Genomic DNA, 25602 nt, shown 5'->3' on the forward strand with positions numbered 1-25602 from the left:
ATAAATGAAACATTTTTAAATTAAGCTAATAGTATACTGACGTCTTTCTGTGTTTTCTGATATTTACAGATTCGAGTGGTGAATGCATTTCGTAGTTCTTTATATGAAGGGTTAGAAAAACCGGAATCAAGAAGTTCGATTCACAACTTTATGACACATCCTGAGTTTAGGATAGAAGATTCAGAGCCTCATATCCCCCTTATTGATGATACTGATGCTGAAGATGATGCTCCTACAAAACGTAACTCCAGTCCTCCACCCTCTCCCAACAAAAATAACAATGCTGTTGACAGCGGGATTCACCTTACCATAGAAATGAACAAGTCTGCTACCTCTTCATCCCCAGGAAGCCCACTACATAGTTTGGAAACATCACTCTGATTGTAAGCTGAATGTTAACACACTAGCTGCATTGTAAAGAAACAAATTGAAACTGGGTCTTTTCACATATTGTGATGGACAAGATCGTATTCTTGTCTTTGGACTTCAACAGAAGACACACTTGTACGAATGTAGATTTATTTTTTTAAAAAAAAAAAAAGCAAAGCTTTCTGCCAGACTGAGGGTGCTTTTTGGGGGGTGGGAGAAATGAACTGACAGATAAACAGTAACTCAGCATATGCTGACCTGTGGATCATCTGTAGTACCTAAGAATGGTCCTGAACAGTGTATTAGCAGAGCTTTAGTTTATCTCAATCCTTGGTGGGAGAGGGGGAGGAGTACAGCTGGGCAAGCAAGCAAAGAGCCCTGGATCATTGAATTGATACTTTAATTTCTGCTGTTGGCTGTTAATAATTTGGATTATTTATGTTTATAAATGATACAGATCTGTTTACAAGGTTTGTAGATACTTTTTTTGTTCCTGTTCATAGATGGGAAGCTTCCTTATAACTGATGCAGAGAAAAATTAGTCCTTCAAATACTGCTGTATTTTCAGGAAAACAAAAAGGGGTGTTTCTATTGAAACTGTACTAAATTTTTGCCTACAATTTACCTTGTTAAATATTGTAGATAAATTGCTAATACTAATAGCCAAATAGATAACACTAATGCTTTGTTTAAAAAAAACCAAAAAAACAAAACAAAACAAAACAAAAAAACATGAGCAGTGGTGTTTAATGAAGTTATGGCATCTGTCCTAATTAGTTTCTTAAATACATTTACTACTTAATGGTTTTGAAACAACTGTTTAATTTTTAAAATTTTTGAAAACTTGCTAATAACCTTTGTTCAGAATTTAGTAGACTGTTTAATGTGGGACATCAACTACATAATGAAGGATGCTTGAAATGCTTTTGTTATTTCAGGCAAATCAAATTAAATCAAACTATCAAACTACAAGAGAACCTTAGTCTTTTTTGTTTTTGTCTAAACATGTTAGCTCAGTGATGTCTTGGTGAACTGTGAGTGAACTGTATTGATTTTTCTAATAAATCCTTAGAAACCTTCATACAGCATGAGGGCTGTTGGCATTTTGAAAAAGGTTAACAGGTAGAAGCATACATGTTTTCCTTTTGTTTTTCAGACTTGTTTGTAAACATAAATATGCCCTTTTATTAAATAAATACACAGCAATGTTTTTTTAAAAAAAGAAATTTCAGCTTCTTTACTTAATTCTGCATATATAGTGCATCAGTCTGTTCTCTTTAACCACAATTGGAATAAATTTCAAGATGGTAACAGCCCCATGAAATACCGCTTTAATTCCCCCGGTGGTAAATATCTAATAGAATCACATTAAGAAAATCATTGCAATTTCACCATTTGACATATTCTCCATAGAATTTGGATTGCCTAAAATAGTCTCACAGTCTAAAAAAAACAGTAATAATGATCACCATTATCTTTGATACATTTATTTTATTTGTAAGTGGCCAAATAAATTAGGTAAAGTGAGATTATATGAAAAGGTGGAAACGGTCCTAAAATATGTATAATTAAATACAATAATTAACCATATGCTTTCGGAATGCCCATCTCTAAGACAATTGGGTTATTTAAGTCTTTGTTTCTTTTATCGAACTTCTCCCCTTTTTTGCCTCTGTCTTTACCTTTTAGGAACTGGCATTGTGTTAGGGCCCAGATTTCACCAGGTATACGATCCTCAGGCTGACATAAAGTTTACGAGGACTATGACATCTGAGCATGCTGACCTAGCAAAGAAATGTTTAGTTGATGGTGCTTGATACTTTCGGTGGGTGGGGGAAAATCTTTTTCTCTCCATCAATCCTTTGCAGTAATCCTCTGCAAGTCTTTAGAAACACATTGGCTCTGTCAGCATTTGTAGTTGTACATTTATTCATCAGGTATTTATAGGGAATCATACTGTAAAAAGAGGTAGCATGATATGCTGGAAAGCATACGAGGCTAGGAGTCACGACCTGGTTTCTAGTCTTGGTTTTGCCATTAACGTGCTGCATGACCTTGGGAAAATCATTTACCCTAAATGAGGGTGGTGGACTAGACTATCTTGAAGAACCCTTTCAACTCTTAAAAATTGACCCTAGCAACTGGAGAAGCCTACAAGGCATAGGGAATAGAGAAAAGGGAAATGTTTTCAGTTTTCTTTTTTATTTTGGTTATGCTTAAATATGAATGTAATTTCCAAAAGATTTAGATGTGCATGTGCTTTGGAGGATTTGTATTGAGCTTTTACAGTATTCATTTTTCAACTCAAGGCAATGGCTTTTTACACCAACTCTAATCCATAAACGGGTCTTAATGACATCCATGAAGTAGTAGCAAGACATGCTTAGTGTGTATTTCTCTCTTTGAGACACTGTAATTTCTACCAGAAATTTCCAGAGCATTATGTAAGTAGAAAAAAATGCAAGCAAGCTGTTAAAAGATCTTGGATCCCATTATATAGTATGTATAGCTGAAATCAGCATCTGTAATTCAATCATTTTTTCTCTTTTATCCTCTAACCAAAAAATTGTTTAATTTTGCATCCCAAATGTTTTTAATCTTTGTATATTTTTTAAAAATCCTTTTCTCCTCATCATTGCCTTTTTTGTGGTTGTAAATAGACTTATTGCACTTTGAAGATGAGTTACTCCTTGTCATCTTACAAATATGTGATATGGTAATTTTCATAACAGATGTCAGTTTTGAACCAAGAAATGGTGATTTGTTTATAAGAAAAAAAAAACTGGCTTCATTTCTGTGAAATTGCTCTTTGAAAATTTCTTTTTACACGTGTAAGCCAACTGAGATACCGTGATGGTGTTGATTTCTTTCAATGATGCTTACCATCTATTTTAGCCACTGAGCCTTTTATTATTTGTCTATTTGTAAAGTTTATTTGTCTTAACTCATTTAATAAATATACTGTTTATCTGTTTCTGAATGGGGACTGAACTTTTTGAATATTGAAATTGATCAGAGCATCATATTTTGGAATTACCTTTTTCTACTTGAAATTTTAAAAATCTGGTTGATGAAAATTCTATAATGTACTTGAAATGTTATGGTTGTGTTACAGTGAATCGGTGTTCTAATATGCATGATCTTGCCCCTAGACCAAAAGTGGGTATATTGTCCTCACTCTCTTACCCATAGTCTTCGATCTGTACAGCAACTCTGGATCATTTCTGCAGTCTTATGAGCATGTAATCTTTCGGTCTTAGAAAAGATTAGTTTTTCACAATAACTGTTAGAACTTCTTTTTCATTAAATGATCCAAACTTGTCAATAGCAATTATCTGAACTCTGTGGTAACAAAATTAATCAAATTACCCTTAGTTGGTTTTTATAATAAATTATTAACATAAATTAGCAACTTTGTTGAAATACTGACTGAACTTTAAGTGATTATGAACACCATATTTTTCCATTTAGTAAAAATTATTAGTAAATTATTGAGTCTATGTAAGTACCACATTTATGACATGAGAGATGTTTTCCATTTTATCAAGTTAGATTTTATATATATGTATTATGTATTAGGATTAAATTTTGAATGAAGTTCCCTTTGTAAAATTAACTGAATAAGAAAGGAGAGTTTCTGTAAGTCTTCGCTCATTGCCATTTTTCCTTCCCCATGGTTCAGAGAACTGCCCTATCACACACAGCTGCTGCTTTCTTCTAACCTCTACCACTGTCCAGACTCTGTTGCCCAAATCCCATATCAACCTTTATATTTTCAAAAGATGATGTTGCGCTCATAGACCAAAAAAAGAGATACTTTATTAGCATAATTAATACCACCTACCTAAAAATAATCTTTGCAACATTCTTGAAAAATAATCTTTCTTTTAAAGAATAAGCATTATAATAATACCATAAAGAGTGTTTTCGTGCAGGAAGGGAAGTTGTGACCGTATTCCTGTATTTCTCTCATCAGTACATGTCAAAAATGTCAAAAAGGAAATTGTCTCTATCCTTACAATGTAATTTCCTTTTCAACAGACTGATAATTTTGTCCCTTAGACTCTCAGTTGGGAGTTTACTGTCGTGCTTTTTGTCTTAACTACTTTAACATTTTCCCTTTTTGTTAGAAAAACACTTCAGCCTACAGATGTTACACTAAATGTAGGCATATTTCATCTGTATTCTCTGAATTCAAAGTATCACTATTGAGCTGTGTAATATTAATAGTTCCCAACTGGAAATTTAAGAAATGTGCGTATGTGCTTATACAGTGTCTGTCTGTGGCACAGCTTTCTTAACCACTATATCCTAGGAAAACTGGTTCCAGAATCAGTAACCTAAGTCCGGGTATGGGTTCCCTGCAGGAAGACCCTGAGATTCTCGTAATTTAAGTCAGAGTTACAAGGACCGCGTAATTTCCAAATTGCTTTTCAGATCATTAGGTGTAAGCACTGATACTTTCCTTAGGCATTAAGAGGAGCGTCATCACACACAAATTAATAATTACAAAGTACTTGATACAGGCTAAGCACTTTGTGTAGATGATGTGAATAGCCTCCTGCACAACTGCTGCCATTTTACATACAGGGAAACAGGCATGAGGCGTTTACGCAGCTTTGCTCTGGGTCACATTGGCAAGCCGGGGATCCACACTCAACGGCACGCCACCTCCAGAGCCCAGGCCGGTAGCTACTGCTCTTTTCTGCAGTCCGAGCACCTCGCCATCCCGAGTCAGGGCCCAATACCTAAAAATCTGTGCTTAACTTTTAAGCCTCCTTTGTTGTACTTTTCTGATGTCAGATGCTTCACAGAGAATCTGAAGAATCTTCGTGAGCTTCCTGGAGGATAGCTCAAGACCAGAGACTGAGGCAGAGGGTCCCTGACTAAGTTGTGTAACCCATGCTTTCCTTAGACCCCCTGTAACTGAAGAGTCACAGTTAAACTCAGTAGAAGGGTGTTCTTACTGGCATACTTTGATTAGGGAATTTTGTGGTTCATTACTTTTAAGATCTATTTATTCTAAGTTCCATAGATAACCTATTAATTTAACAGGTCATTGCTTTATTTCCTAAATAATTCGGAATGAAAATTATCACATTGAGGATATAATCTGTATTTTTCTTGAAATTTGTGAAAGAATAGGATCTACCTAGTTTTGCGTTTTTTGGAAAAATCATTTTGTCCTTTTTAAATGTGCAATCTTTAAAATAAAAATTGCAGCCAATATTTCACTACTGTTTTAGTACCATTTTACACTGATGTTGTTTATGGCTTATGAATAGTCAACTGGCCTCCCTTATAGCCTTAAAAATGAGATACTTGCTGACTTACATAATCTTTAAGGTAACATTTATCTTAGTGAATGAAGAAAAAGTATATTAAAGCAATCTTTTTCTGTAAGGCTACTTTTGAGATCATAAATATTTAGTCTAAGTCATACCTTCACGAATAGCTTGAGAATGAGTATTAAAAAAGTAAGAATGGGACCTTAGGGAGACCTGTGGTATCTGAGGTTAGCAATTCAAATAAGGATGCTTTTAATTTATCTAGTATTCTAAATCTTTTAACTATAAGCCTGCTCTCATTTAGCTTCAGACCCTCTGAGGAGGATAAGTGTGTACTATCTAAAATTGTTAATCTTCCACTTTCTCGCTGCTAGAGACTTAGACTGGTAGTACTCAACATCTGAAGTGTGATGGGGACGGGGGGGGGCGGGTGCAGTAGCAGGTGCAACCACACCACATTTCTGGAGTCTGGGACTCCTACGAATGCTACCCTAGTGTCTGTCCCCCTTTTTCCTGTCCTCAAAATTACCGAACTGCCAACTGCTTTCATGCTTTTTGTCTCTCCATCTCCTGTATCAACAAATACTTGGTACCTGGCCTGGGGAATTCATACTGTTCTGGACTCGGGAGAACCAAGCAAGGTCCTTCCCATCAGGGACTTTATGTTCTAGTAAGATAGAGACCTAGTTCACCTGGTAGGGGACGATGCTATCTTACATAGTGTGGTCAGGGAGGTTCTCTTAGACAAGGTGACATTTTGGCAGAGGCCAGAAAGAAGTGAAGGAGCCAGCTGCTTGGTTGTCTGGAAGAGCCTTCCAGAGAGAGGTTCCCGTAAATAATGCTTAGCAAGTTTGAGGGACACAAGGAGGGCCATTGTAGCTGGAGAATTAGTGAACCAGCGGGAGAGTAGTAGGAGACAAGCTTAGAGTCCTAATGGGAGACTTTGCCTAACTCTGGCTTCTATGCTGAGTGAAATGGGAGGCCAGTGGAGGATTTTGAACAGAGCAGCAACATAATCTGACCTCTGAAAGGATCATTGGCTGCTCTGGAAAGACAGGGAAATTGGAAGTTAGGAAACCAGTGAGGAGGCTAACCCTTTCAGACTCATTTCATTACAATTTTTTCTCTTGCTTTTTTGATAGCCCCTTTCTAAAGAGCCTTTGGACCCCTTTATCTGTTTCAACTTTGTGCTCGTCCCACTCTTTGAGATTACACAAGACTGACATCATTTTTACAGTCAACCCTGAAGAGCCTACATACTCTCATTGGCTTCAGGCTCTATGCAGTTTCCCACATGGATCACAATAGCCTCTGTTTTTGCTCTGTGTTACTCAGCAACATGGTCACAAGTAGAAGATGCCATTTCTCTGCTATTTGGTCTCTAGGATTATAGTTGGCACTCTAAATTTTCCTTACTTTTAAAAGCTCTTTACACCTCCTGAGTTACTCTTTATTGCTAATCAGCATGATTGCTAGTCTCGTGATTTCCTCCGTCATCTTCCAGTCTTTGAGCTACTACCCTTCACTGATTCCATCCTAACCAGGGCACGCGACCTGGCTCCCTCATTCCTGCTCTGTCACTGACGGCTTTGCCTCCTCGACGTTTCACTACCTTGGTACCTAAATCGGAATCACCTTTAACTTCGTATCAGTCCTCAGTGTCAAGAGTATGCTCACAAACTTGCTGGGGACCAAAATCCATACTCATTTCCTGGCTTTCCTCACTGATGTCCAAACCGAACCTTTAATTTGTCTCTCATTCTCTTCAGGGTCCTTCTTCATTGCATTTATTCTAAACCTTTGCATTTTTCTCAGAACTAGGATTCAAGAGATGGTTTGTCTGACTTTATAAACACACCTTTTCCATTCTACCTCACAATCAGTCCTGTGTTATTTTCACATATTTGATAGGAGACACCTGCCTCTCTTTGTGCTTTTGTTACTGGTTTTGGGTCCCAAAGAACAAGAGTTTACGACCATCTATATTCAACTATTGCCTTAGCCCCTATTTGACTGATAATTTTATCATCTAGTTTATTCTCAACCTTTCTCAGCTTAATGTTGCCCAAGACAGTGATTTGCTTTCCTTCTACCACTTTATGGAAACTACTGTTTCACAGTACTGAAAGACATAAACAGGACGGTCTGCCAACCACCCTTTGCCTTACTTTGCACTTTATACTACCTATTAATATATAACTTAATATACATTTAATCAAGTCATTCAACCAATTAGGGATCACTAATTAAATGTTCTTCACCTGGGGTGCCTGACTGGCTCATTTGGTAGAGTGACTCTTGACCTCAGGGTCGTGAGTTCAAGCCCCACAGTGGGCATGAAGTCTGCTTTAAAAAAAAAGTTCTTCACTCTATACACAAATAGTCATCAGATCCAGAAATAGATGTCTTGTTGAAGTGCTGCCTACTACCTTTCCTATCTTGCTATACATAGTTCTTCCTTGGTTTCAGGTGCTCTTTCCATAGTTTTTTTTCCCCCTTTTTCACTCTTAACTCTCCTAGTCTAGTCCCTCTTTACCTCAGACCCATAGCATACACTTCGGTTTCTCAGTGGTTCTCTCTACATCCCTACCTTCTGCCTCTCCCATTGCCAATCTATCCAACACATAATCCACACCTTCCTAAATCACCACTTGCCCACATCCCTCCTCTCCTCTAAAAATAGATGAGTAAATAATAAACTTTTGAATGGCTCTTTATTTGCTTCTTAGCAACTTTTTGGCCTCACCTAGTTGTCACCTGCCCCCCTCTCTCCTCTGTTGTGAGCATATTCTCTGTTCTTCTCTCTCCCGTAAAGTCCTCCTTGAAGCTCGCCTTATTCCTGGCCCCTTTTGCACTTTCTACCTCTTCACAGTGCATGCGGCATGCAACCTCCCTCAACTCAACTGACACGGAAGGGAGAAATGGTGACGCAGGCTATTTTCAGAGGAAAATCGACTCTCCAGGACCGAGTGCTGAGGCTCAAACAGTGGGTCTCTCTTTAGGTACAGGCAGTATTATGTCCAAAAGTATTTGCCTGTGAGCAGACCTGGGTTCTGGTCCCAACTCTGCCTTGTACCAGTTTTAATACTTTGAAATTGCACTTTCTTCAACGGGATTGTATTAAAATTCCTGCCTAGCTTTGGATGTTCAGGTAAACTTGGAAACGTAAAAGCACTTTTAACAATCATAAAGGGCAATGCAAAATGGTACTATTCACTCAAAAGCAACAGAAACAAACCTGGAAGACCTGTTCCTGCCTCCCCCAGTAAACTGGTTTAAGTAGACAATTTCCAAGTCAAAAGGACCCTTAAGCCCCCCCCCCAGCTGATTTGTAAACACCCAAGGCACTATTAAGATTACCCTGGAGATTCATCTCCTTAGAAATAAGTGTTTGCTTCTGTTTCCTTTTTTTTTCCCTTTTAAAGAGAAGCCGCTTGCTTGCCTCTTGCACATCTGAGAAGTGGGTACCAGATGAGTGAGCTAGTGACCCAGTCACTCAGGTTTTTTAAACTATGTGATCATTCAGCTGAGCACCACTAGATGCTCCGAAGGTGTAGGACTATTATCTAGTTTTAATTGCTCTTTTGTTCCTGGTCATATCTGTATCCCTAGACTGGACCATGGGAGAAATGCTTATTTCCCAAACGGCTGCACTTGGGAGTCAGCTGAGGAGCTTTAAAACACAATGGGCACCAGACGCCACCCCCAGGCAGTGTGGACAAGAATGTGGCCTGGCCATAGGGATTTTTTTTTTAACTTCCCAGATGATTCTAATACGCAGCCCAAGTTTGGGAACTACTGGTTAAGCAGAGGGAAGCACTGAGAACTTCGATGCTAAAATGCAAGTAGTTAATGAAAAACATAATTTTGTAAATTGGCCCATTAAGATGATGTTCAGTACCAGAGTCTGTTTACTTGGACTTAAAAAAATCAGGTTGTTTCTAATACTTTGAAAATCAACGTTAAGAAGAGAGTGTATAGATTATATTCAATTTAGCTATTTAAATTTACTTTGATTAAAATAACCTGAAATGTATTTTTTTTGGAAATGTGCTTACTAATAAGCTAAAACCTCTTTATCTCATTATTTGAAAAACAAATTATAAACGATTCTAAAATAAGCTAGTTGGTTTTGTGAAAGCAAAATGAAAGGATTTCAAATATTAGGTCATATATTTGTAGTCTCAAAATCAAGCAATATGTCATTTTAAAATGTATTTCTAGCACATTATGCTTTTTTTTACATAGTTGAAAGTAAACAGCATGTATCACTTGACAGGCAAATGTCATTTATGATGAATATTAAATTATAGTACAATATTTAGGAGTATACCTTTTTAAGATCTTACATAAAATCACCTTATCTCTGGAAAAAATTACTAATTGATTTTTTTCTAAGAACAATCTCTAAATTAATGAAAAAAGTTGTCTCCAACCATCATTTAGTTAATCCCCAAAAGATCCCATAACATTAGCCAACTGGTGGTCTGTTCCTATGCTTGAATATTTCCAGCATTAGTTACAATGCACACACTAACATTTATTGAGCCCCTCTTCTGGGTCACTCACTCTCCTATTTACCTCAGGAAATCATTACAACTCTATTCCCCCTTTTATAAGAAAGAGGTTAAGAAACTTGTCAATGGCCACACAGCTACTTAGCATCATCTATCTGGGTTTTGCATCCAGAACTGCTCAACAATCAGGCACAAACCATTACCTCAGACCGTAAAGCCTCTTCAGCATGGTCCAGTCACTCCCAGTGTCAAGGAATTAGGATCGTGTCAACCCAGTTCTTCATGGGGCTTTTCAGATGCCTAAAGGCAGCTTGCATGTCCCTTACCCTCCAAACTCCTTCCCCAGCCTTGCCATGCTCAACCATCTCCAGTTTCCAGCACTGTTCTTCACAGTAGGGTGACTGTATGTACACCCCAGGTTACCAGGTTCGGTCTGTGTATGAGCCGGCCAGCCCAGTGTCGGTGGTGGTAAGAGCTCCCCCTTTCACTCAAAAGTGTTCTAGGTTGAATGATAAAAAATTACACATTTTCAAGTTGCCTCATCATCTTGGTCCTTTCCCTCCAATGTTTATATCCATCTGTGTCTGCAGCACGGCAGCTGTGACTTAGAAATTGCGTTATTTGGGTTTCTACTGCCATGACACGTGGAATATTGAGAAAGGACGGAGAGCCATCTTTTGTCATCAGTATAGATCACAGAGGGACTCCAACGTATATCCTGCCAACAAGAGAGCGTTCAAAGTCCAGTTCATAGATCTCAAGTCTCCTCAAGTTTCTAGCTGAGGAGCCCATTACTACACAGTGTGCAGTGCTTCAGACCAAGCTCTCTGGGGGAGCCTGCCTTCTTTCCACTCAGGAAGCTGAGAGTGTCATTTGGGACCTAACCACTGATGCAGGGGGCGATTGCTTAAATATCGTAAAAATTCACATAGCTGATCTGAATGCCTACATAAAGTCCAGAGAAGCTTTGTGGCTTAAAGAGGATAGATGATTGGTGATAGATAGATAGAGATAGATAGATAGATAGATAGATAGATAGATAGATAGATAGATAGATAGATAGATAGATGATAGAAAGATAGCTGATAGATATAGATATGCATAATATAAAACTTGCTTACCAGATACATTATGAATCAGAATCCCCTTTGAGGACAGCATCTAATAAAGTGACTGACATATAGGCTGTCAATTGATGATCCTAAAAATGAATGAAATCATATTATTAAAAAAAATATTTCCCCACATGATTTTAATAGCAATTCAAGTGTTTAACAATAGAGGCTTCGTGATGTGTATTATAAAATATCTTCATGATAGAATATTCAATCACTAAACATGTTTTTAAAAACAGTTTAAAAATCATATATACTTTATATAGCTCCTTTTTTTTCATTCAGCCTAATATTATAAATGTCTCCATGTCAATATTTTAGACTCAATTCTGTAAAAAAATAAGTTCTGTGAGTAGGACATGTTTTTGGTCTCTATGTGCCTTACTTCATTCTGTAAAATTGGGATAACAGTGTATCTACCTAACCCTCAGGGTTATTGTGGTAGTCAAGTAAGATGAAAAGTCAGAAAGTCCTGGGCTCAGAGCACCGTCTGTAAAAAAGAATTTGGTAAATACTCGGTGGGTTATGACAGTAAGTACTTTCATTAAAGTGGTATTGTTAGCAAATTATGCAATAAGGGCCGATCCCAGTACAATGAGGAAGGCAAAGTAGATCAGGCATTGTAAACTGGTAGTCTGTCGGCCCCAGTTGACCCATCGAAGTGTTTTGTTTGACCAATGGTAAAGGCCTACAGGGTATTTTGTTTTGTTTAATGTTTTTAATTGAAAACCTGCATTGGGTGCCTGGGTGGCTCAGTTGGTTAAGCGACTGCCTTCGGCTCAGGTCATGATCCCGGAGTCACAGGATCAAGTCCAGCATCGGGCTCCCTGCTCAGCAGGGAGTCTGCTTCTCCCTCTGCCCCTCCTCCCTCTCATGCTCTCTGTCTCTCATTCTCTCTCTCTTTCAAATAAATAAATAAAATCTTAAAAAAAAAAAGAAAGAAAAGAAAACCTGCATTGACCATTAGATTTCACTAAAAATACCCAAATTGTTGGCATCAGGCAACATTAGACCCTCAATCCCATATGATAATAGGTCGGTGCTTTACCCTCTCTAGTTTGCCACAGTCCCCACCAATCCCTATGGTCTCTACATCCCTGTGTATAGTATTGGTGACCATTTATTACTGTTTCTTTTATAGCAAAAGTAAGAAGAAAGTGAAATATTTTTATTGCTATGGAGTGTGAAATAATGAAAGCTTGATATCAGGATTCACTTGTAAGAAAAATTCTTCTCACTCTAGTCTTTTTCACTCCTGTATGTTACCTGCCTTGCTTCAGAGGCATCGGTGTGGAATCCGTAGCCTTCCTAAAATTCTAGAGCTGGAAGGAACCAGCACATTGGACCAGACAATCCTATCTTTTCTTCATTGCATAGATGAGTGAGTTAAGACCCCCAGGAGACTGTGACTTGCCCAAGGTTCTGGCTGAAAAGAAAGTTGGAGCTGAATCTAGCTCTAAAGTGTTATCTCTCTAATATTGGGCTTTTAAAAGTTTTATTTTTGTCTTAATTTTTAAATAATGGAAATGAGTGTAAATTACCTTTAGAGTAAACAAACCCTCAATACCTCTTCCCTCTACAAAACAGGTAACTTGTGGCTTTCTAAATGCAGCTTTTTAGCATATCCTGTTAACTTCAAGCAACTTTTTATCTTCATAAGCTTTAGTTTTGCTACAATGCTTGTAGCGAATTTAAAGAGGCCATTTGAAAGGTACTGTGTTTGGCATACTGGTTTTCCTTTTTTAAAGAGTGGAGAACTTGGACAGAGCTTGTCCCTTGAAGTCCACATAACCTTGAAACATGCATGTTGATCCGGAAAAGACTGCGTGGCTCTTGATTACCCATGGAACTTCAAGACCCCTGAATAATAGATCCACATATATGCATAAAATTTATTTTAACTATTAATTTCAAGCTTCTCCAAAACATTACTTAATACAAATAACAAATGGCTGAATTAAATCATTTTATTTTTATGCTCTTTTCTTCTCCTCTCCAGTTTCTGGAAAGGGAGACAGTGCAAAGGAATTGGAAAGCAGATGACATGGGTAATTCAGTTGGATCTATACTAAATAAATGAGGCATTATTAGTATGTATAAAAATATAAAGGTCTTTTTTGATTTATCATGTGACTAATTCAGTTAATTTGAAGGCAGAACAGAAGGATGGTGGCTAGTAGTGTTTGTAAGAAAACAGCACTTACACTTTTCCTTTTGGAACATTACCTTTTATCATTGGATTGGAAACAAACATTTATGGGAGATTTGGGATTCTGTTTGTTGTGAAACATTCCCAAATATAAATAGCTTTGGTTTTCATTTTAGATTATGAGAATAATCCACGCTCATTATTAAATAAGGGAAGTATGTAGTGACAAGGAAAACATTCTTAATCCCGTCACCCAGATTTAAAAAGAAAAACAGTCCCCACAGAGGAAGGTGTGAGGCATGGCCCATCAATCTCAGTGACCAGGCCGGCTGCGGGGACAGGAGCGGAAGATGTTGGCTCACAGGAGACTCCCCTGAGGAAGGAGGAAGGAAAAGTACAAAGAGCTGTGTGATTGAAGGCCCGGCAATGAAGCGATAAAGGGCATCCCTCAGGAGGACTGTAGAGTCAAACAGCGATGGCCCAAGCCACTCTTCTGTGCAACCTCCCAAAGTCGAGAGAAGGACATAAACAAAAAAGCCATGTCTCCAACAGTCAGAGAGCGGGAGGCGGAGGTAGGCTTATAGGGAAAGATCAAATGGTCCTTGTTGCCAGGCGCAAGTGTGGAAGACCGAGCTGAGCGACAGTGGGAGAACAGAGCAGGGCATAGTCGTGCTTACAGTAATAAGCAGGCTTGTCACACGAATCACTCCAAGTCCTGCTTTAAATTCTGGTCCAGAAGCCTCAACTGCGCATCTACCCTATGCATGGACTCTTCTAGGCAGATCGGGTACCAAGATGAAAAAGACACTATCCCCAGTCTCTGCAGCTAACACAGGAACAATTAGAATAATGCAGTAGGTGCAGCAGCCATGCCAAACAGGGTGTGATGGAGGATGGACTCCAACAAGAATGGGAAATCCAGGGTTAAAGAATGCTGAGCAGAGAAACCACTAGGACGGGAACTTGAGGGATGGACAGGGCTCTGCCAGAGAGGCCATCCAGAGAAGACAGCTGGGGGCAAAGGAGCAGGGGAGACAGACATTTTCTCCATATCTGCAAGCTCATCAGGTAAGCAATAGTTCTCAATTCACTACCCTTTAAGATTAATTAAATTATAGATGTTTAAAATACACTAAGACTCCCTAGAACAGGCTAATGGGAAAAGCTTACCTTGATTAACTAGATTCTTTGAGATGTGGGATCGTATTGCTTTTAAATATGTAAAGGCATTCAGATGAGAATAACTGTTGGATAATAGATTTTTTTTTAGAGACTGACAATGAAACATTGGCTTATAAATGTGTGCTTCTAATGTGTTCCGTTCTACTATTTAAACCTTTCCCCTTACAATCTTGATGATACTATAAATTTGCTAAACCCACCTTCCTTTTGCTACCATCTAAAACAAAATAAATCCTGGGTCTGAATAATAAATACTTACTGTACAATTTTGTGGAAAAATAAATAAATCTGGGGGGTTACAAAAAGGACATTCTACTCTTCAGTGAATAATCTACCTAGTAAATATTTTCTCTTGGTTTGATTTGGTGACAGAAAGGACAAGAAGCCTTAAAGATAAACATCGTCAGAGTTACTCCTCCACTGCCAACTGTAGAAATTCATGCTGAGATCTAATATAAATACAAAACACAAATTCTCTGTCTTATGCCAACAGAACTAGTTCCATGAAGTCTGAATTATCACTAGACTAAAACTGTTCCATGAGTTCTTTTATCCAGGCGTTTTAACTATACAATACATGTTACTGCCTACTCAGTTTTATGGAATGTGGAGGCAACATCTGATTTAATATTTTCTATTCAGGCTGTTTACTTTGTAGTCAAACATTCTTCAGAAACATTTTAGTTCTCCACCCGTCCCCCCCCACCATTTTCCATCTACGGCTGTCAGTTCCTATTTAGAAAGGTTAATGGGGACTTGGAGTCTCCCAGCCTCTGATACAGAAGCAGCTTTTTCTGGCCTTAATAGTTTTCTTTGAATTTGCTGCCAGGTCTGATTCCGCATGTAAATATTTGCCTGAATGGGTTAAAAAAAAAATTTTTTTTTTCGCAAGAGTGGGGGAAGGGAGGTTACCATAATGTAATTTATGATATGAGAAAACTAACTTTCATTTCTACCCCCTTCTTTTTGCTAATTTCTTCGTTGTCAAATTTGCAGATGTCTTCGTTACTGCTTTTCATTAAACTTCTAGCCTCCTTTGGAACTGCTGAATCAACCAGGAAATAATGCAGCACATTAACAGGAGCCCACACTGTTTTAATTAACTCCCCTTAATGTCACAGAGGAGGCTGGGTCAAGTGAGCCCTTCGCCGTGACCCTTAACTCTTGAAAAGTGAGCATCTTCTTATGAGAGCTGAGCAACTGGCGGTGGACTGCTGACATGTTCCTTTCTCACCTCTGTAAAAAGCAAAGCCTGCCTTGGAACGTTGTGGAAATAATCCAACACAGAAGAAATAGTCTGTGAGCCTAAAAACTTGCTGTGAATGTTGGCTTTTTGCTACAGCCTCCTGCTGGGAAGGAAGAAATTTTGTCTCTTTCCACCACCTCACTTCCTCTTTCCATCCAGAGGTCACCCGCCCAGTTGAGACAGAGGAAGGGAGCTGATGAGCCAGGCCCTGTGCTCGCTGGTCTGTGCCTGCACAGTCTGATAGGCATATAATGTGAGCCACTTGGTAAATTTAAATTTTCTAGTAGCTACGTCAAAAAAAAAAAGTAAAAAGAAGCAGATGAAATTAATTCTAATAATATGTTTTATCCCAACATATCCAAAATTTTATTTCAACATGAAGTCAATAGCAAATTTATTTTTTAAAATTTTTTAAAAGGTTTTACTTGTTTATTTGACAGAGAGACAGCGAGAGCAGGAACACAAGCAGGGGGAGTGGGAGAGGGAGAAGCAGGCTTCCCACTGAGCAGAGAGCCTGATGCGGGGCTGGATCCCAGGACCCTGGGATCATGACCTGAGCCGAAGGCAGAAGTGAACGACTGAGCCACCCAGGCGCCCCAATAGCAAATTTATTAACAAGATATTTTACTTTTTTAAACTAAGTCTTCAAAATTTGTTGTTTATTTTACACTTGGAGCCTATCTCAATTCAGACATTAACTTTGCACTGGAGATAGATGTTCAGTTAACTACATTCCATAAAGTTAACAGCTGAAAAGATAGATTTACAAGCTGTTCCAAGTATACTAGAAATTGTTTCCCGATAACTAACCAAGTATCAGTGTTCAAAAGCTAATTGAAATTAAATAAAAGTATTCCTTCCACTCCTTAGGTGCGCTAGCCCGCATTTCAAGGGCTCAGTAGCCCCATGTGCCTGGTGACTACCATATCGACAGCACCGAAGTATGACCTTGCTAAAGTGGGGTCCCCAAAAGGACAGCAGCAGCAGCACCTGAGATTTTATTAGAAATGCAGCATCTCAGGCCTCAACCCAGACCTACCAAATCAGAATCTACATTTTAACAAGATCCCAGGTAATTTGTATGCGCAATATAGTTTGGAAAGCACTGATCTATTTAACATGGCCAAGAAATTTGGTATTCTTGCATCCGTTTTACAGATGGATATACTGAAGCTCAGAGAGCTTATAGAATGTGCCTAAGATCACAAGACTAATAAGTGCAAGAGCTGAAATTCAAACTCAAACCTTGCCCACTTTTAAGCCCACGCTCTTTCTAGTATTTATCACCCAGAGCATAGATCATGTACTTGCAGTGGTATGGAAGTTAATTTTAAATGGTGCCCAGAGAGCATAAAAAAAAAAATACAAAGTTTAAAGATTTGTCCCTTTTCTACCCTCTTTTAATTTTTCTAATAAGGTCAAGGATGAAGTTTCTGATTAGTGCCATCGTGTGTTCAATACACAAAACTTGATGAAGTGAACCACAACCTCAGAACGTCCAGCAAAGTATCTAGCTAGATCTTCGTAGCTTTGTGTCATTTCATTGTATTTATTCTTACTTTTACCTTGTCTTTATGGCAAATGATGCTGACTTTCCATTTACAGGAGTAATACATAAAGTAGATGTATTTCAGTAAAAGAAAGTGGTTATAAATGCAGATGGCACACAGATACAGCCCCATGGGGAAGGAGGCAAAGGAATGACGGAGGTGTGGGGACCGCTTCTGATGCAGGTGCCTCCCCAGGAGGCAGGGCCACCAGCAGCTCCAGCCCCAGAGACGACCAGGAACCACCAAGAATCTCGTGTACTTTTGTATAAAGCACTTTAACAATCGTTAGACCTTTTTATTTACGTGTGTCGTCGATGTGAATTGTACTTGTTTATTTGATTGGTTGCCCAGCATTTCCTACTTCCCAGCACAGAAAACAAAATGTCTTCTTTTGAGCTCCTCAGTTTGACGGCGAGGCTGTGGGCCTAAGGGCAGCCACCGGATGCTTCTGCGCCTGGGTGAATGGAGAGCAAGTGCCACGAGGAAGCCGGGGCAGCTAAGGGCTCATTATCATTTCCCTGGCAGGATTCAGCAGGGGCAGCAGGGAGGCCTGACCGGGCTCGGACGTGGCTCAGAGGCTGAGGCTCCTCTTGGTAACTCCCTTTCTAAGTGCAGGTCTCCTGGGGTGATCCGTGGGTTACACGCCATCATTCCAAGACTGCCTCTTCCCTTTGTGGTGACCAGAGTTGGTTTCTGATTTTTGCAAATAAGAACCCTGACTGTGACAATGGGATTATCTGATTATCCATAGAGCCCACCAAACTACCAAGTCCCGCCAGAGTAGAGTCTGTGTCCTCTTGTTCACATGGCACAATCCCGGAGGCCTGTCCCATTGTTTCCAGCAAGGTCGGTGCTCAAAAGTTATTTGATGAGTGAATGAGTGTTAGGCAGAAAGGAGATGCCAATAAACAATGTCGAAACATCACTTTCTCAAAACAAGCTAAACATATTCTAATTTTAATTCTGACTTAAGATAATCTATGAAAAATTGAACTTTGGAGACAAATGAATAATAATATCTAAATTAAAGAACCCTTTAATTCACCAACTGATTCACCTAAGATTCTTTCCCTTATTTTTCTCATGTTAAGTTTTGCTTTCTAACTATAAACTATTAGAGGAACTCCAACAGAAGAGAACATAAAGGGAAAAGTTTTTGTGTAGTGAATATATAATGCTTTCAAAATTCAAGGAAATAAATTATCGAAAAATAACATATTCAGAGCCATTGGCAAGAAGACATGGTTCAACTATGAAGATTACACATATCTGAAATGGAAACGTCAGTCACAGAATTTTCAGAAATTGGTATGTGGTTTGCTGAATCGCAAAGCCATGTTAAGCAGTTTACCAACATTATTATGCTTCACAACAACTGGAATTACGTACTTCTGTGGCCCTTTGCCAGGTGAGGAAACTGAGACACAGCAGAGAAACTGAGCAATTTGCCTAATTTGCCTAAAGTTGAAGAGCTAACTAAGAATCACAGAGTTAAAGAGCTAGGATTTAAATGCCAGCCTGACTCCAAAGCTTAAGATTTTAAGCACATGCTAACCTTGTTGCCTATAGATTTGTGGCATGTATTGGTGATAAAACTTTGACTTCATTTTTGATGTTTGACAACTTCCAGGTCCCCACCCCTCCTGCTTCTTTTTGCCTCACATCTGGGCAAGTCTTATGTGGAAGTCTGCCCCTCTCCTCTCTTGGTGCCAGTGGAGAAGCTCCCCTCACTCCAACCCGACCTCCTATGTCCTCACCAGACACACACACACACACACACACACACACACACACACACACACGAAAGCCACTCCCTCCTTGCTTCTCTCCAGCCAGTTTCAGCCCAGCTTGGGTGGCTGCCCTGATTCCCCCTAGGAAGCCTGAAGTGTGTGAGTAATAAATCTCCTCATATTTTGGTGTTCGTGTGGCATCATCTCATCCAAACAAATTTTGGGGCAGGTGGTGTTGATCCCACCCTTCATGGGACAACAACAGTCCAGTATTAAATGTCAGCACTGAGCCTTAGGGTGTGAAGCCAGCAGGCTTCATGAAAGGCTGTTCTAAAAAAAAAGACTATCTATAAAACTCCTTGTTGCACTTACTGCCTGCACAGAGAAATTCATTTATTTCCTTGTCTAATTTTTGTGAATATTATTGCCAAGGGAGGTAGTTACGTCTTCCTTCCCACTTCAAGCTTTTCCCTAGGAATTTTTCCAGCTCAATGAAGTAGGAATTAGTTATTGATTACTATATTTATTATGCTGAAGTTTACTAGTGGGCAGGGTCACTGGAGTGTAAAAGTTAGCCCTCGGGCATAACACGCTTGCGCTTTTCGTCCACTAAAACATTCAGTGCAATGATCCTACAAAGTTTGCCTTGTCTTTTACCCCTTTGATGTGTCCTCACTGTCCTCCCTGCTCAGCTTGAATTCCGTGGCTGGTCATCATAATCACTCCCTTGCTTACATCTTCATCTCCATTACCATCTCTCATTTCATCATACCCTGGTTACATCCACCTCTCTGCCTACTCACACCTGCCCTTGAAGGGGGTTGGAGAACCATAAAACAGGTGGTACTGACGATAGCACAGTTTGCTGAATGTAAGACAGCAACCCTCAAATGGTCCCATGGTGCTGCCAGGAATTCATACTGTATGTCCCTAATCCATTCACCCTCCCATGCTGTAAGGTGCTTATTCTATTATTCTTTTCCTTTTTCTCAGACCTCTAACACACCCTCCCACACTTTCACTCTTGGCTGATGACTTTGCTTCCTGCTTTACTGGAAACACTGAATCAATTGGAAGAGAATTTCAACTGACCCCCAACCCTGCGTTGACTTACCAGCATCTGCACCCACACACTGTGCCTTTCTGCCTGGAATCAGAGGACTGATATGTGCTCCTATAAAAACCCCTGTGCCCCAGATCCCTGTCCCCCTCACCTACACAAGGACATGACTGCAGCAATTTGCCATTTCTTTCCTAAATCATCAGTCTTTTACTTTTTACTGGCTTATTCCCATGGGCATGTAAATCTTCTCTTGCATTCATTTCCCTTAAAAGTTACCACAAAATTCTTTTTACTCCTTTTTGCACTAAAAATCCTCAAAGAGATATCTATACCATCTCTAAACTTTCTCCTCACATTCTCTCTTAAAACCACTACACTCAGCTCTATGATTCCATCTAAACTGCTCTTGTCGTGAAAAACCAATGACCTCCATATCGTTTAATCCAATGGTCAGATTATGGATCCTTATTTTTCTGAACTGAGTGACATCATTTGACAGTTGATGACTCTTTCCTCCGTGGCACACTTTTTTTCATTTCCTTCCCAGACACAATGTACCCTTCCCTTTTATTAGTTACTCCCTCTCTGTCTCTTTTAATGGTTCCTTCTTAATGTGGGAGTACCCCATGGATCAGTCCTTGATTCTCTCCTCTCTCTTTATTCACTTTCTTGGTGATGTCATTATGACCTGAAATATAAATCTACATGCAATCACATCCAAATGTATATTTCCAGCCCAGACTCCTTTACTGAACTCCAGATGTGTGTACCCAAAGATTTTTTGACATCTCTACTTAGATGTCTAATAGACATCTGGAAATCAGCATTTCCAAAAATAAGCTCCTGATCTTTCCCCCATCCATAGTCATCTCAATTGACAACAACTTTATCCTTGCAGTTTAACAGGCCAAACTTTGAAGTCATCATTGGTTTTTCTCTTTCTCTGACACTCCGTCTTCATTCCAGCAGGAAATTTTGTTAGCTCTAGCTTCGGAACGTGTTCAGAATCCAACCACTCTGTACCACCGCACAGCCACCACCCCGGTCCAAACCATCACCTTTTTGTAGCCGGTGACTGCAATAGCATCCTGACTGGTTTACTTCCTTCTACCTTTGTCCTCTGAAGTCAATTCTCAACAGGGTAGTCCTATTAAGGGTGATTGTTTTAAATATAAGATCCCGCCATCACTCCACACTCAGCAGTGGCTGCTCATTCAAAGCCTCACCACATCCTCCAGGTTCTTTATAATCAATCCCACCTATCCTCCCTTTACCTCACCATCCTCCTCTATGACTCTCCAAGCCACTCCTCCATTAGCTGTGATGGCCCCTTTGCTGTTCCTTTGAAACACCAGGTACAGTCTCATTGTAAGGCCTTTTCATTTGCATTAACTCTTCCCTCCATCTGGAGCATTGCTCCCACAGAAAGGCTGATTCCTCACCTCCTCTAAGTTTTTGTTCAAATTTTACGTTCTCATTGAGATACCCTGACCATCTGTGACAGCTTGTATTTTCCAAATACGGCCATAGCAATACTCTTATCCTGAAATTCTTACAGTGCCACCTTACTACTCCTCCATTAAGATATGGAGTCTATGTCCCTTCCACTTACAACCTGGGTGGACCTTTATGACTCAACCAGCAAAGAGAAACTACATGACTTGAGGCTAGGTCATAAAAGGTGATACATTCTCCAATAAAAGGAACCAGGGCTCCTTATGGAAATGATTGATATTAGGGTATAGGGTAGAGGAAGTACAAGTGGTCCTGGAAACATCTATTCCAGAATGTAAGGAAGTATAAATAAAATAGATACACAAATACATATAACGTTAAGTGCCTCTCACAAAATTAGTGCCCAATAGATGAGTTACCTTGGTCTTTGCCTGGTACTTAGTTTTACTGAGAATATTAGATGCCTGCAGTCCTCTCTGTGTTCTACACTGACGGATTCCAGTAAATGGCACCGTAAGCAGAATGACCACTGTTGAATCCCCTTTTTCCATTGGTGTCCATTTTAAATAAGAGGTGGGCTCCAGCAGGATTTCAAGGAAACCCAGGATTTTACCTGGGCCAAAATGTTGAGAACGCTGTAACTGTGAGAATGAAACACTTCTATCCTTTGGAATGCATCTTGGAGGGGGAATGAGTGGACCGTGTCCAGATCATACCACTGGTCACCTTGAAGCTTAAGAGGAGAATATTTGTTAAATTGCTGGAGTGAAATCTATACATTTCTGTAACTCCAAGCCTTTAGTCTCTCCTAAAACAAATATAACATCAGCTTTAACAATCCCACGAGGTAAAAATTCTACATAGCGGAAAATTCTTGTAATTTTGTTGAGTTGCTTTATGAGAAAAATAAGAAACCTTGCTCAGGCTGTCAGAATAATATAAGACAGCTTGTGGGTTTTTTGCCTTGAGTTTGCGTGGGCAGGAAATTTATTCTTCGCTTGGTACATCTTTGAGCTGCACACAGCTGTGTGAGATCCCAGTTCTTTACAAATCGCTAATAAAGAAGATAATGCCAACATTTGCACTCTTCTCAAAAGTCAACCACTGAAGATTTAAATCAAGATTTCTGGATAGAAATCTTAATCTTTTGAGTCATGTTGCCATCCTTTTAAATTTGCTTCCTCACACTGAAGTGAACTAAAATTAGAATTTGAGATAAGGCAGAAGCAATGCAACAATTTTCTCATTCATATAACATGTACTTATGAGCATCTAATCTATGTGTATGCATTTAGAAATTCTTTGAAAATGACAAAATGGATTTGATCTCCAAATACAAGGATTCTATTAAGTTCTGCCAAAGAAGAAGAAGGTAATTAATATTTGTTGAGTCCTTGCTATGTGTCAGGCACTTTGCTAGGGTTCTGTAACTGTTGTGGTATAAACATTCTTGATCCCATTTTCCACATGAGGATACTAGAGCTATGGAAGGAAGGAAGTAACCAAGTTGGAATCTAACCTCAGACCAATCGATGCCAAAGCCTGCTAAATCACACTACCTCCGATAATCCAAAGTTTCCTCCTAACTAGAAATTTTTTTATTTTACTTTTTCCAAAAATGTTCTCACAAATATTTTCAATTCACTTAAAGTAAATTTAAATCGGTTGAAACCATAAAGAAAATGAATATATATTTCATAGTCGTTTATTTTTTAAGTTAATGTGATATTGGATATGGGTGTGGGAAGTAGAGTCAGATGGAGCACTGTAATGAAGGCCTCTGCTCATCTGAGGTCATTCCTGCCTTGATCCTCCTGTCTTTGTTTTTTCCATCCTCCCGCCCTCCCTCCATCCATCCCGTCAGTTGAGCTCCTCCCATTTCTAGGTACTGGGGCAGGCACTGGAATGAAGAGATGAAAAGAAACGTCCTTCAATCCCAAAGAACTTTCAGGCGAATGGGTGAAAAAGACCCATAAAGTAGGCAATTTAAATGTAATAATGAACTGCTGTGGAAGGAAGTATGAGAGGTAGGGGATCTTGGAAGGAGGTATGCTCTTGGAGGAGTCAGAAGAGGGTATTTGAGGTTACCTCTGAAGGAGGGATAGAGAGGAACAGAAGACATTCTGCTTCAATAACAAAGAAGTGGGGTTGGACTAGACTGAACTCTTACCTCCGTAATGACTCACACGTCAGCGATCCACAGGGTAACTAACCTGAGGCTAACTGCTCCGCTTACCTTTCACAGTCCCAGCTCACACATCCAGATGTCAGCTGGTAGTACTGCCAGTTCATGTCTCTTCCAGGTTCAAGGCAATCTTTACACTCCACCCTTGCGGACCAATTAATTTTTTTTTTTTATACCACCTAACAGAATAATTTGGCCTCTTAGTACATCTCTGCGAAGGGAACTATTCATTTTTAAATGCAGGCTGGAACATATCCAGGAGCTAAAACAAACCCTGATCCTGGAATATGCCAAGAGTCTCCCAAATTCATGGGGACACCCATGACACCGAACGTGGTGGTGGAGGTGGAGGTGGTGGTGGTGGTGGGGAAAGGGCAGAACTTTAGAGTTGTGGAGTCACTCTAAAAAATGAGGCTTCTCAAGCAAGGTCCGAGGACAGCCTGCCTCTAAACCCACTGCGGACGCTTGCTGGAAATTGGGGGGTCCTGGCCTTACGTGCCACTGAGGCAAATCTTTGAGCATGGGACCCAGAAATCCTCATTTAAACCCTGCGGATGGCCTGACGCTCTGAAGCCTTCCAGACCTATAGCATTCTGGGCCTTTGGGCCCAGTGTCTCCCCAGAACTAGTATAAGAAGCCTGCTCGCTGCCACCTTGTGAAACTGCTTATTCATTAAAAAAACCCAAAGAATGCCAAGAAACTCATTATGTACAAAGTATTGTAGCCTCTCAGGGAGCTTGTCGGAGCAGACAGTACGGCCGAGGCAGGGGTCTAAGAGATCTGTTGGGGGGTGATGCCTATGAACGGTAAAGGGGAAAAGAGCTGGAGCCAGCAGGGCGGGCCTTTCCACCACAGTGCGGGTCCGAGCCCCGCCCCCCCACCGCCCCGCCCTCCCCCCTCCCTCCGCCCCCTGGCCAGCCCAACCCGGGCTCCAGCTCATAGATGTCCTAGAGAGGAGCCTCAGGTTGAAGGAAGGTGGCCAGGCCCTGGGAGCCCTGCCGTGCTCAGTCACCAGCTACCTGGCGGGAGTGTGTCCTGGCCTCAAACACTGTGCCAAACCCCAAAGTCGCTGCAGCTGGAGGCCGTGGCCTGACTGCGCCCCTGGTGACAGCTCCCTCCTGAAGGGAGTTCTGAGACGGGCACCTCCACGGCTGCCCCAGAATGTGTTCTCCAAAGAGAGATCTGAAGGTCTGAGCCTAATCAGTGGAACACCAGGGAGAAGGGATGTGGCAATAGTGTGGACTCGGGCATGTCTCTGGAGCCAGGCAGGCCTAGACAGGAATCCCGCAGGCTCTTTGACTTGGGGTACCACCTCGGGTAGGTGACCTAACTCTCCATGACTGTCTCCTCGTTGGTCAGAGTGAGATGGTCTATAGAATAGGGCATTTGGAGCTGACTAATGACGGTACAGACAACATCTTCCTTATTCCCTAATGACACATATGTATATACACCCACACACTCATACACACACACACACACACACACACACCCCACAATCGGCTTCTTCATTTGGATGCAAGTATCATTTTCTAACAAAGAAGGGAAACCAGAAAACAGAATAGGCAAGCACTGAGTAACGGCACAATGCCTATTGTTGACCTGGTCCAGACTGGATTTGCATCTCCTGTGATTGGCATGGGCTAAGGGGTTCATGGGCATGGCAAGACCCATGACGTGGTATTTATAGAAAATGGTACTATCTGTAGGCCACACTGGGGTTGATGACAGAAGACTGCTCAAAGTTGGATGG

The 25602-nt window shown here is 40.2% G+C and overlaps 1 protein-coding gene across 6 annotated transcripts in view; it reads left to right on the forward strand.

Moving 5' to 3' along the window:
• Window positions 1-3349, forward strand: part of ATP2B1 (ATPase plasma membrane Ca2+ transporting 1) — a 126355-nt gene extending 123006 nt beyond the window's left edge. For 4 of the 6 annotated variants that reach the window (XM_034987859.1, XM_034987861.1, XM_034987860.1 and 1 more), the window contains one exon: window positions 70-3349. In XM_034987859.1, coding sequence (XP_034843750.1) covers window positions 70-381 — 312 coding nt within the window. In that variant the 3' untranslated portion in view covers window positions 382-3349. The remainder of the gene's footprint in view (window positions 1-69) is intronic. The other 2 variants (XR_004676128.1, XR_004676129.1) reach the window with 1 other exon arrangement.
• The last annotated feature ends 22253 nt before the right edge of the window (window positions 3350-25602 follow it).

Source organism: Mirounga leonina, unplaced genomic scaffold (assembly GCF_011800145.1).
Source record: "Mirounga leonina isolate KUSES-001 unplaced genomic scaffold, KU_Mleo_1.0 Mir_418, whole genome shotgun sequence".
In the NCBI taxonomy this organism is placed as follows: Eukaryota; Metazoa; Chordata; class Mammalia; order Carnivora; family Phocidae; genus Mirounga; species Mirounga leonina.